Source organism: Phascolarctos cinereus, unplaced genomic scaffold (assembly GCF_003287225.1).
Source record: "Phascolarctos cinereus isolate Bilbo 61053 unplaced genomic scaffold, phaCin_HiC Scaffold_4;HRSCAF=312, whole genome shotgun sequence".
NCBI lineage: Eukaryota > Metazoa > Chordata > Mammalia > Diprotodontia > Phascolarctidae > Phascolarctos > Phascolarctos cinereus.
In genome coordinates, this window is record NW_027555847.1 from 105,018,902 (window position 1) to 105,031,818 (window position 12,917).

The 12,917-nt window shown below is 41.6% G+C and overlaps 1 protein-coding gene across 1 annotated transcript in view; it reads right to left on the reverse strand.

The window, feature by feature from the left end:
* ADAMTSL1 (ADAMTS like 1) overlaps positions 1-12,917 on the reverse strand; it is a 409,980-nt gene that overhangs the window by 249,498 nt on the left and 147,565 nt on the right. Inside the window, 1 exon segment of the mRNA XM_078152482.1 lies at positions 10,421-10,547. Coding sequence (XP_078008608.1) covers positions 10,421-10,547 — 127 coding nt within the window.

Here is a 12,917-nt window from a genome sequence, read left to right on the forward strand (position 1 = left end):
TATTTCTCAGATGCTGACATGGCACTCTCCCTTTGCTAGGTCCAGCAGAGCCGGGCAGAGATTAGAGGGGTTCACTTCCTTATGGAAAAGAACCATTTTTCTTTCCTGCACCTTGGTTTCCTCCTCTGTAAAAAGAAAAAAAAAGAGTGGGGTTCTGAGAGCAGTGGGACAGAGAAAAAGAATGAGCGGCTGAGTGGAAGAAGAATTTTCCCCGTCATCTAACTAGCTAGCTAACACAGCTAGCAGGCCTGATGTGTAAAATTCATGCCTGACAACAAAAACTGCTGAATTTGGAATCAAAGGATGGGGTTTAAAATTTCAGCTTTGCTGCTTACTACCTAGATGACTTGGGGCACGACTTCTCAGCCTCAGTTTCTTCATCTATAAGACGAAGATGATAATCATGCCTACTAGAAAGAGTGGTGAAAAGATCAGAGTCATCTAGAAACTTTGAAATACAAACACAGGAGTTGAGAGAAACATAGAAAGGTCACTGTGAAGGAGTAGTCATCAGGAACTGAGGACAAACTGCTTACATTAGAATATAGGGAGATGATGCACGTGTTCTTTCAGAACCCTATTGTCATCAAAGGTCATAGAGAGACTTCAGTTAGACAAAAGGCCTGGGAGTAGTTCTGCTATATTTTGGTGATCTTGAAAGAAGAATGGAAAGAAAATGGAAGAGTAATAACATACTGATGGGGGGGGGAGAAGAAAGCTGGGGAAAATCATCTCACATACTTGAGATACACAAGCAGAAGCCTATGCAAACAAGGAAGAAAGGGTACAGGGGTGTGGATGATGTTTGAACCTTATTTTCATCAGAACTGGCCAAAGGAGGGAAGAATACACACACACACACACACACAACACACACACACACACACACACACACAGAGACGGGGTTATAGAAATACATTTCACTTAACAGAAAAATAGGAGGAAATGATGAGAAAGTGTGTGTGTGGGGATGGAGTGGGTAAGAGGATGGATTGAAGAAAAGTTAAGTCCTAAATAAAAAAAAACCTCTAAGGATGTAAAAAAATATAGCAGCTCTTTTTGTGGTAGCAAAGAATTAGAAAATGAGGGGTTGCTCATTATTTCAGGACGGGAACATCAAGCTATAGTATGGAAGACAAAATGATGGAAGAGATGATTATAGAGAAACTTGGAAATATTTGTATAAACCGATGCAGAGTGAAGTAAGCAGAATGAGGAAAATAACTTATGCAGCAATAACGATGTCATAGAGACAAAGAGCTGTGAAAGATTTAGGAACTCCGATCAATGCAATGATCAACAATGATTCCAGATGACTTATGATAAAACATGCTAGCCACCTCCAATATAGAGGTGACAGATTCAGAGTACAGACACACACACACACACACACACACACACACACACACACACACACACACACAGGAAATAGCCAAATGGGAATTTGTTTTGCTTGACTAAACATATTTATTACAGGTTTTCCTCTCTTGTCCACTCCTTTCCTTCCTTTTTCAATGGAAAATGATGGTAGAAGAGGTGGGATGGAGAGAAGGTGAATTTTCATTGATTGAAAAATATAAAATTTAATTAAAAAAACATGGAACAGGATATCGAATATGAAAACTTGCTCCACTGACTCAGATGGGCAACTCATCTGTAACTTACAGTCTTTGCAAGTTTCCTAGAGTACTGAGTGGTTAAGTAACTTGTCCATAGTCACACAGCTAATATGTGTCAGATGTAGTTCTTTTTGACTCTAGTAGGTTGGAATTTTTTAAATTAATGGGGCCTAGAAATTGATATTGGCCACATCATAACATATCATCCCATAAGTAACTTAGGAAGGAAGATATTCTATCTGGAACTCGGGCATTGCCTAAGTATAGTGAAGGCTCAGGGGGATAGTGTCCTTTTTTTTGGGGGGGGATTAGTGTCCTTATATATATTACCATTTTCTAGGTAAAATAACTTCTCTCTTTTATTCGGGTAAAGCATTCAGTCCTCCACAACATGCTTCATTTGGATCAAATGACAACTTGCAATCATGACAGAGAGTGAAACTCAGCCAGCTGGCTACTTAAATTCCACAAGGCTTTGACTAGGATTTAGAGCTGGAAGGAATCTTGGAGGTGATCTTCTTCAGGGATTCTGAACCTTTTTTTGTATGTGTCATGGACACCTCTGGCAGTCTGATGAAGCCTATGGATACCTTCTTGGAATAACTTTTTAAAATTCATGAAATAAAACTCATAGGATTACAAAAGAAACCAGTTATGGTGAAATAAAAATTTTTTTCCCCCATATATTTTCACAGGCTACTGGTGGGGCAGAGAGAGGTGCATGGGCCCCAGGTAAAGAACCCATAATTTAGTCTAGATCTTTTATGTAAAATGAATGATAAAGAAACAGAGACAAGGAGAAGTTAAATGACTTGTTCAAGGTAACACATGAAGAACCAGATTTAAACGTAGACCCTCTAGGACCATTTCCAGGATTCTTCTCACATAATATCCTCACCATTCAGGTTATTGGGGAAGGATAGTCTCCACTTCTCCTCTTCTTCCTTCCTTTCCCAGTTCCTCAGCAGGCCCTCCCGAGTACTACAGTAGGCCATCCCACCCCCAGCACCCACTCCCAAACTGAAGAACCTTGGAAAAGAATGAAGAAAGCTCTGCTAACCTGGCTAGTATACCCAAATATCTAAGGGCTCCTACCATGCCCTTGCTTATTTTTCTAAGTAGGGGTAGATTGTTAAGATCAAGAACCTTCTTCAGTATGGCTGCTCTCTCTCTCTCTCTCTCTCTCTCTCTCTCTCTCTCTCTCTCTCTCTTCTCTCTCTCTCTCTCTTTTTTTTTTTACTGAAGCAAGAGTGCTATCTCAGGCAAGGCCTTGCCTGTCTGACCTGGCCTAACAAATGAGGCCCAGAATGCCTCGGCTCAAGAGGAATATTTATCTGATATGCTAAGATAGGCAGGAGTATGAAGCTGAATTTATGCCTGAGGGTTCTCAAAAGGCTCACTTGATACTTGTCCAATCTAAGTGTTGGATCTATTTGGTTCAATCCAACTACCACATCAAGGTAAACAATAACTTGGCCATTATTAATTCTGAACACTGCCATTGGTGATATAATTTAAAATTCTAACAGTTCTTTGGGATAGAAAAATTTTAGAGCTAGAGGGAGACCTTAAGGATCATTGAATCCAACATCCTCATTTGACAGCTGCTGAAAATAAAACCCAGAGAAGTGATGAGGTCACACAGATCTAAGTAATAGCAGAGCTGGGACAAGAGCCCTAGGCCTCCTGCTTTCTGTTCCAGAGAACATTGACAACATGCTAGAAGTAGCATTGAATTAACAACTGTAGTCCCAGAGCTAATGGCATAGGGAAGGGAAGGGAAGGAAGGAAGAAAATAATTTTTAAGCACCTACTACATAGTGCCAGGCACTATGCTAAGTACTTAACAAATACTACCTCCTCTAAACCTCACAACAACCCTGGAAGGTAAATGCCATTATTATCCCCATTTTACAGTTGAGGAAACTGAGGGAGACAGAGGTTTAGTGACTTGCCCAGAGTCGCACAGCTAGCAAGTACCTGAGGCCAGATTAATTCTTGATTCCAGGCCCTGCACTTTATCCGCTATGCCACGTATCTGCTCCTATTGACCAACAGAGAAAAGGGAAAGGTTTTTGATAGGGAACTCAGTACAAACTAAAATATTCCTAATTTGCATATCAGAGGCAGCCTGGTATGGAGGAAAGCAATCTGGAAATGGCACTGGAACACATGGTTTTGAGAAATGGCTGTGTCACTAGTTACGTGAACAGTAGCTAGCTTAAAGCTCTGAGGCAGCTAAGTGGCAAAGTAGACAAAGTGCCAGGCTTGGAGCCAGGAAGACTCATCTTCATGAGTTCAAATACAGCCTCAGACACTTACTCACTGTGTGACCCTGGGCAAGTCACCATACTGTGTTTGCCTCAGTTTCCTTATCTGTAAAATGAGCTGGAGAAGGAAATGGCTAACCAGTCCAGTATCTCTACTAGGAAAACCCCAAATAGGGTCAAGAAGGCACAACTAAAATAACTGAACAATAACAACAAAAGACTTGTAAGGTTAAGGTCAGCGAATACAACCCTAATTGGGAATCCCTTCCATAACATCCCTGCTGGGGATTTCTGAAGACCTCAGTGATGGTGAACTTACTACCTCCTGGGGTGGCCCATTGTACTTTTATACATTTCTAATTGTCAGGAAATTTCCCCCTGATAATGAACTGAAATCTGTGTCTCTGCAACTTTTTTTTTAACCTGTTACTCCAAGTTCTGACCTCAGGGTACACCCTGTAAAACAAGTTTAATCCTTCTTCCATATGGTAAACTTTTAGTTTCCTAATCTGTAAAATGGGCATAACAACTTGTAATTACAGAGTTGCCTGGAGGAAAGTACTTAGTAAAAGGCAAAGCACTAGGGAAACATGAGCTGTTATTACAAAGAAGTGAGACGTCTGTGTTCCTGAGGCTGCATCTTGAAAAGCCACCTCCAGTAACAAGGCTCAGAGATAGATGACCTACATTTGACCAACTTAAGGAAAATACACCTCCCCAATTTAGCCATATTATATCTGAAATCCTACAATGCAACCTTATTTCCTTTGACTTAAGCCAAACAGGGATTTCTATCCACTCTTAAAATGTAGATATCCCTGAGGGGAGTAACATACTAAGTTATCTTTTATTTATCAGTGTGAAGGGGATCATCTGGTTCTTTCCTAGGAACATGTGTTGAAAAGGAGCCTGTTAAAGGGCATAAGGACCCTGAATGTGTGTGTGTGTTTGTGTGTGTGTGTGTGTGCGTGTGCATGTATGTAATGGGAAGGAAAAAAGGAAGCCAGAAGACTCAAACTAGGCTTATGTCACAATTTTACCCAGGGTTGGCCCTGGTGCCATATAAGGCATTATTATTATTATCATTATCATCATCATCATCATCATCATCATCATAAGCATTATATGAATGTCACCAATTTCAAGAGCCTGAAACAAAATATATGATCTGAAATTAAATCTATGTGCTCTTGTGTTGAGTGCAGAGAGAAGGAAGATGGAGGGAATGGGTAGAAGTGAAAAGACCGAATATCAACACAATTATTTCCCCTTGAAAAACTTAGAAAGGGCTAGCTATATTTTAATCTTAAGTGTTTTTCCCTTAGTAGCATGTGATAACTATTTTTAAGGAACTTGCAACTTCTCTTTTTCTGTGGCACTCTCCATTACCCCCTTTCTACACCCTCCCTTCCTCTCCCACCTCCCCATTTTTTTTCCTTTCTGTATTACACTGTGGCCTGATAGCACAAAGGGAAAAAAAATGCAATCCTATAAGTTCAGATAGAAAATGAATTCAATGTGGGGAACTCGAAATGTGCTTGAGGCTTGGAGAAAACAAAGCTCTTGGCGACTTTTGGCAGACCACAAGGAAAGGACACAGCAGAGCACATTCTAAGCCTCCTGGAATGGTGAGCTGCATATTTATACAATCAGATTCACGTGGCAGGCTAATCTCCAACCTGCCCATGGTCACTTCTCAGTTTGTAAATATGAGGTGTAGGGGTCTTCTAGCATGGAAGAAATATAAGTGAGTGGGCTTGTTCACCATCTGCTATAGATTTTGGTGTGTTTTATGCTCAGGCTGTGCTTCATTGGCATAAATCATTTGGTCCTGAGGACATACAGTGCTAAGGTAAGGGGAGTAATTGCATTTTATCATGATATGCAATCATCGGGTTTTGTATTATATAATTTACCCACTGAAGGTCTCTACTACAGTACACTTTATTTAGGTATTGGCAGATCAGAAGATGCTCTCTGCCGCTCTGCCTGCTTAATGTTTGTTCCTTCTGAATCTGCCCAACTGAGTTCCAGTTTTTCACGGTACCAAACTCACATTATGAATATCAGAGCACGAACTCTAGTGTTCATTCTCCTGGGTGACGAGTGAAGAGATGGAGCAGAAGACAGACGCGGGGGTGGATAAGGAAAAAAGGAGGACTATCGACTTAAAAAATAACTGCTTGAAAGTTGGGATGGATTGAAATTTCTTTGTGGTCATTATTGTATCTATGCAACCTATTGGGTAGTTTGCAGTCTGCGTGGTTGGAGAGAGGGCCCCCATTGATGAAAGCACGGAACCGCAGGAGTACTAGAGAATTAGAGTGGGAGGTCTCGTATAAAGGCAAGATGCCCTTACTAATGTCTGACTTAAAGGTTCCCAGGGCACAGTATAGAGCTCAGTGCTATGAATATATAATTAAGGAGCTTAGAATTTACATGCCACAGAATAAATAATGACAAGAAAACTGGACCCTCTCTGACCTGTTCCACCACTTATTTCGCAGAATGAGAGAATGAGGGCTCTATGGGACTTCAGAGGTGCCTGGGTACTCCCCTTTTTGTACTGTGTTCATTCCTTGTTCTTGCCATGTGACTAGCCCGTCTACGTTCTTATCCCACAATTCCTTGAGGCTACCTCTCTTCTTCAGAGTCCTTCATTGCTTATATGTTGCAGCCTGCTCACACTTACCATGTGCCTGCCTGCTGTGTGACACTCATTCTAGGTATTCTAGGTATTCCATGTCTCTCTGCCATATAGTAACACTGGTAGAATGTTAATATGGAAAAGGTGGGCCTTGGCTCTTTTCAGAAGCTTGGGGTCAGTTAAGGGGCTTTGAAATTTCCCCAAAGTGGGGCAGCTAGATGGCGCAGTAGAGCACCAGTCCTGAAGTCAGGAAGACCTGAGTTCGAATCTTGGCCTCAGACCAAACACTTGACACTTACTAGCTGTGTGACCCTGGGCAAGTCACTTAACCAATTGCCTTAAAAAAAAAAAGAAATTTCCCCAAAGTATTGTAGCTTGCTCTGTTCTTCCTTGGGTCCAACGCATTGTCTCTCTGTATTGTCTGTCCCACATAGGATCTCTCTCTATAGATATCTCTTCATATAGTTATAAATATATCTATAGATTTATGCCTATTCATCAATCAACAAACTTTTAGTAAAGATCTACCATATGCCAGTCACTATGCTAAGTATTTACTATAGGACAAGCTCTATAAGGTATGCACCCAAATCCACTTTCAAACATGGGCAATAGATATCCTTCATCCATTTGAACTTTGCTGCGTGGATAGATAGACTAAACTCCTTGAAGCGATTACAGATCTCTTCCAGGAACATCTGCTTGACACAATCAGCACGATAGGATTTGCAAACAGGAAGTCCAAGGTGGTGGTGGCATAGTATCAGTATCAAATAGAAATAGATTCCTGTGAATTGCATAATGATTTAGAAAACTACAAATTAACATTATTTACATTTTATTGTACTTTATTTCGTTAAATTTCCCAATATCATTTTAGTCTGGTTTGGGCTACACCTAGGAGTTTTGCAGGTGTGTTGGCCCTTGGGCTACATGTTTGACTTTGGATATGACTTGGTGGTAATTTCTGGGCCTCAATTCCCTTCTGTGGTCAAAACCTTTCAGTGGCCCCAGTGTCTACAGTCTGACACCAAAGACAGGCTCTCCACAATCTGTGTCCTTAATACTTTTCTGGTCTTGTTTCACTTAATTCCCTTTCCTGTACTCTATGTTCTAGTCATATGGCACTACTCTTACAATGCTCTTTCCTGCCCCCCAAGCATTTGTATGTGTTGCCCATAGGACTTAGAATGAACACTAAACTACTTGTTAGAAGTAGAGCTTGAGATTATGTCCTCTATGCCAATGTCCCCAGCTAAAGGTCATCTCTTCTTTAAAATATGCATTTCCCTTTCACTCCCCCCATGCACTTTAAAAAAATTTGAAATGGTATCATATTTATTTGAGGTCATGTCTCATGCCTAATTGTCAATCTGCAAATAAGCATAGAGAGGTCCATTGTCATCCTAGATACATGTCATGTATCTAGAACACAATGACACCCATAAAAAGAGATAATGGCTACCCACTGTCGATAATTCAGAAAGCGGTCCATATTTTCTAAAGATGCACAGGTGCACAATTCCAGTGAGAGAGCAGTATAATAGAAAGCATGTCAAATTTGGAATCAGAGAACCTTGGTTTTAATCTTAGATTCGCTAATTAATGTCTTTGTCACCTTGGGAAAGTCAACCCTACTTGGTCCCAGGTACGTAATCTATAAAATGATGGGGTTGGACAAGATGGCCTTCAAAGCCCCTTCCATCCTGAAATCTATGATCCGTTGCAGTCGTCTGAAGATACCAGTGGTTGTACAAAAAACTCACTAATCAATTTACAATTAAAAGAATAAAGATACACATAACAGGGCATAGCTGCACACCTGAATCCCTACTATTTGGGAGTCCGAGTCCAGTGGGATCACTTGAGCTTATCACTTCTGAGCTAAAGTGGGTTGGGTATCTGTGCTAAACCTGGCACCAAGAATGGTGAGTTCTTGGGAGCCAGGAGCTATGAAGGAGGGGTCTGAACAGCCTAAGCTGGAAATGGAGCCAGTTAAAGCTTCCAAACCCATCAGCAATGGGAGTGGTCCATGGTTAGCCACTCTACATCCAGCCTGGGCAAGGTAGGAAGACTGAGTCTCAAAACAAAAAGGATACACATAGACAGTACAAGCAAGAGGATGACTATGAGTATGGTTTGGTCCTATAAAAGTAACGTGAGGTGTACTAAAGCTTAGAATGAGTTGAAACTGACAGGAAAGCTAATGTGGTTTTCATTTTTTTTTTTTTGCTATGTGGAGGAAAAGAGGAAAACAAAGAAGGGATGAGGCTGCTGCAAGGAGTGTATTGGGATGATAACTGACCACAGAGATGAGGCAGAGATTTTCAATTCTTATTTTGCTACTGTTTCCTCTGTAGAGGAGAATGACCTTTCTCACTGAAAATGACAGAATGAAAATGGATAACAGGAGTTGATCCCTCAGATGAGGGGAAATTTCCTAAGACTTAGATCTGTCCAAAAGTCTAATGGGCTCCTTCAAGAGGTCGTGGGTATGAGGGCAGAGCCACGATAGCAGAGCAGAGGGAGCGTTCCAGGCAAACTCTCCTAACATTCCCCTCCAAACAACTTTAAAATAATAAAATTGAATCCTGGAGCAGCATGGCCAACAGAAGGTTGGAATGAGACATTTTTCCAGCCCAAGACAACTTAGGATGTCAGAAGGAGAGGTCTGTGGGGACTGGCTTAGAGTCTTGTGGGGTGGCAATGGCCGTTGGAGGCTGTGGTGGGTACAACAACATCAGCCCAGCAAATCTGGGAGCTCTCGCTACCAAGACGCAGTAAGGGGATTGGACGATTGGTCAGAAAGATATGTCAGGAGACTCCTGTGCTGGCACTGGGTGAAGGACTGGGTGCCTCGTGGCAACTCCATTACTCATTATCCAATTCCAGGTCAGAGAGAGGTGCTTGCAGTCACAAGGGAGCAGGGGCCCTGGTCACAGTTTCAAGGTAGAAAAAGATCAGGGGCCCTAGTTCCTGGCAGCAACTCCAGAGTGGAAAGGGGAACTTGTGATCACAAGTTGCTATCTCTGAGGAGCAGGGTTTCTATATTGGTAAGGACCAGGCAGAGTTGCACAAAGTTGTCAGCCTCGCTCTCTCTTCCAGAGTCACTGAAGTCCGGTGGCAAGACAAAAGTCAGAACAACTGGTGGTGATCCAGGATGCAGTGGATGGCCTTGGCATCTCTGATGCCTGATTAAGCTCTAGGCACTCCACAGGGCAGGCTTCAGCTGCCTTCATAGTTGTTGGAATAAAGTGACTTCATCTGCCCATTCCACCAGAAATCTTCACGTGCTTGGAGTAGACATCCCCCTAAGTCACTGATAGGTTTGAGGCCTGTTGGTTATCCTCAATCTGGTTTAGGCCATCTGCCAAGATGGCTTGCCAGAACATGCTGTAGCTTCTTGGAGCCACAGGTGAGAATTGGGTGATCATCCACCTTTGGTGTGCATAGGATAAAATAGAATAGGACAGGATAGGATAGGATAGAATGGGATGGGATGGGATGGGATAGGACAGAATGGAGCAAAGCTAAGGCTTCCACTGGGAAACGTGGCTTCTTTAGCATTGACCCATGGAGGGTGAAGAATAGGTACTTTCTTCCTTTGATCAACTGAAATAATGTTTATAAAATGCTCAGCACAATGTCTGCTACGTAGTAGGCACTATACAAATGCTTATTTCCTTCATCTCAATAGCCTTCCCAAGTTTTACCAATCTAGGCCCTTGTTTAGTGGAGAACGGGGTTGTGCCAAGTACCTGTTAGTTTCATTTCCTATTTCATTCTCAGCTGTATCTTAACATCTGCCGCGGACCAGAAGAAAGTGTACTGCTAGGCAAGCACACGGAGGTTCGATCCTAGTGAAGGTCAAGTCCCCAACTTACGTTTGGCTTCTGAGAGTTGCGATTTGTACTGCCCTCTGACCAGCCGGCAGGTGGAACCGTCTCCATTGCAGACTCCACAGTTATCTTCCTTGATGGTGCTTCCCAGCTGGTGGTCACAGCCAACAATCTGACAAAAAAAGAAAGATGTACAGTTCAAACAGAGCACCTACTGATGGAGAGATCCATCTCTGTGACTAATTACCACCAAATTATTCCCACATCATCCCTAGAGGGCTGTAAAATACGTTACCCATGGAGGAGTCTGAACTCAGCCAGGAGTCTAACTTGGGAGTTAGAAATTCAGAACAGCACCAAATGGCTTTTGCAGTTCAGACATAGGGGAGGGAGAGATGGAAAAGTCTGTGTGTATGTATGTGTGTGCAGGCCTATGTGTGCGTGGGCATATGTGTGCACAGATGTGTGTGTGGGGAAGGAATGAGAAAAGCACATCATTACAAACTTCTCCCCCCCCATCTCCCTCTCCCCTTTTTTTCTAAATCTCAATTTGGTTTCAACACAATTCCCATATTAATTAATTCTTTAAAAAATTTATTAAGGGTTTATAATATTCAATATACGGTACAATATTCAATACATGGTGTTAAGTAGTAGGAGCACAGATAAAAAGAAGTTGATTTATTGTCATGGAAAAACAAAAAAATAAAAACCCAATAATCACCCCCCCCCAGATAACTTCCAAGCAGAAAAGAAAAAGACTCTTAGGCAAACCATAACAGGCAATTTTTAAAATTTATTATGCAAAGAACAACACTGTATATGTTCTGAATTTAGGGAAATGATCAGTAACCCACTTGGGATTTTAAGCACAATTAGGTCAGTTTACTTGCACAGTCCAACTCAGGCTCATTAATAGTACTAACCTATAGGAAAATACAGCTGGCATGATTTAATTCTCTATTTTCTCCACTCAACTTTTTTTTTCTCCTAGGCAATGGGGTTAAGTGACTTGCCCAGGGTCACAGAGCTAGTATGTGTTATGTGTCTGAGGTCAGATTTGAACTCAGGTCCTCCTGAATCCAGGGCCGGTGCTGTATCCACAGCGCCACCTAGTTGCCCCTTCCCTCAAATTCTAGAGTCAATGTCAAATCTAGACTAAATTTAATACCAGTTTGTATTCAGAATCGTGGGATTCAGAGCTTGGAGGACTTTAAAGATAATCCAGTCAAGGATCTTCATTTCATTCTTCTTTAGTTTTATTGATGCCTCTTTGCTATTTGCTGATATACTGCTCCTCTCATCACAACACACAAGAAGTTGTTCCACCATTCCTCAGTAAATAGGTACCCACTTTGTTTCTACCTCTTTCCTACCACAAAAAGAGGCTGCTACAAATATTTTGCTGTATTAGACCTTGGTTTCTCTCTTTGATCTCCTTGTGGTATATGCCCCTATAATAACTAGGGCAAAGGGCAGGAACACTTAAATGTCTTTTCCCTTTAATTCACAATTACTTTCCAGAAGAATTGGATCAATTAACAGGGGTCACAGCTGCATTAAAATGGTATGCATATGGAATGCTATTGTCTTTAGGAAACACTGAATATGAAAGATTTTGAGGATCATGGAATGATTTAAATGAAGTGATTTGGTGAGAAACAAGCAAAAGTAAGAGAACAATATCCACAATGATAATAATATGGTAAACAGAAACCCCACTAAAAGGCAGTAAAACTCTGACTGACTGTAAAGACTGATTTCGGTCCAGAGAAAGGGAGATGGAGTGATGATAGAATAGACCTCTCTCCTCTCTGGAGAAAGGCAGGGGACTGCAGGTATGGCAGTTGTGACTGTGATATACACTATGCCAGGTGTCGTGGATGTGTCAGTTGGTTTTACTTACATGTTTGATTTGTCTTAATAATAGCATTTATAAAGTGCTTTACAATTTGCAAAGAACTTTACAAATATTATCCCACTTTTTATCCCTACAATATGCTTGGGAGGTAGATGCTATTGTTATCCCCATTTTATAGATGAGGAAACTGAGGCAGAGGCAGAGGGTGAGTGGCTTGCCCAGCGCCACATAGCTAGTGTATCCCTAAGGCCAGGTTCAGTTCTCCATCCAATGTGCACCTGGTTGCCTTACAAAGTCATTTAGTCAATAAACATTTATTAAGTGCCTACTATATGCCAGGCACTGTGCTAAGCACTAGGGATGCTGGGAAGAGCAACAGTCCTTGCTTTCAGGGAGCTCATAGGAAGATTTTGTGTGTGTGTGTGTGTGTGTGTGTGTGTGTGTGTGTGTGTGAGAGAGAGAGAGAGAGAGAGAGAGAGAGAGAGAGAGAGAGAGAGAGAGAGAGAGAGAGAGAAGTGTTTAGGGTGGGGGATGGAAAAATTTAAGGGGGAAATTGTGGCACAAAAGGCATATATAAAACAGTTTAAAAATAGGAATAGAAATAATATATTTAAAAATATTATCTTAGTGTTCCTATCTTCCCACAGCCCCTCTGTTAGTGACTCTTTCTTTTGTTATCTT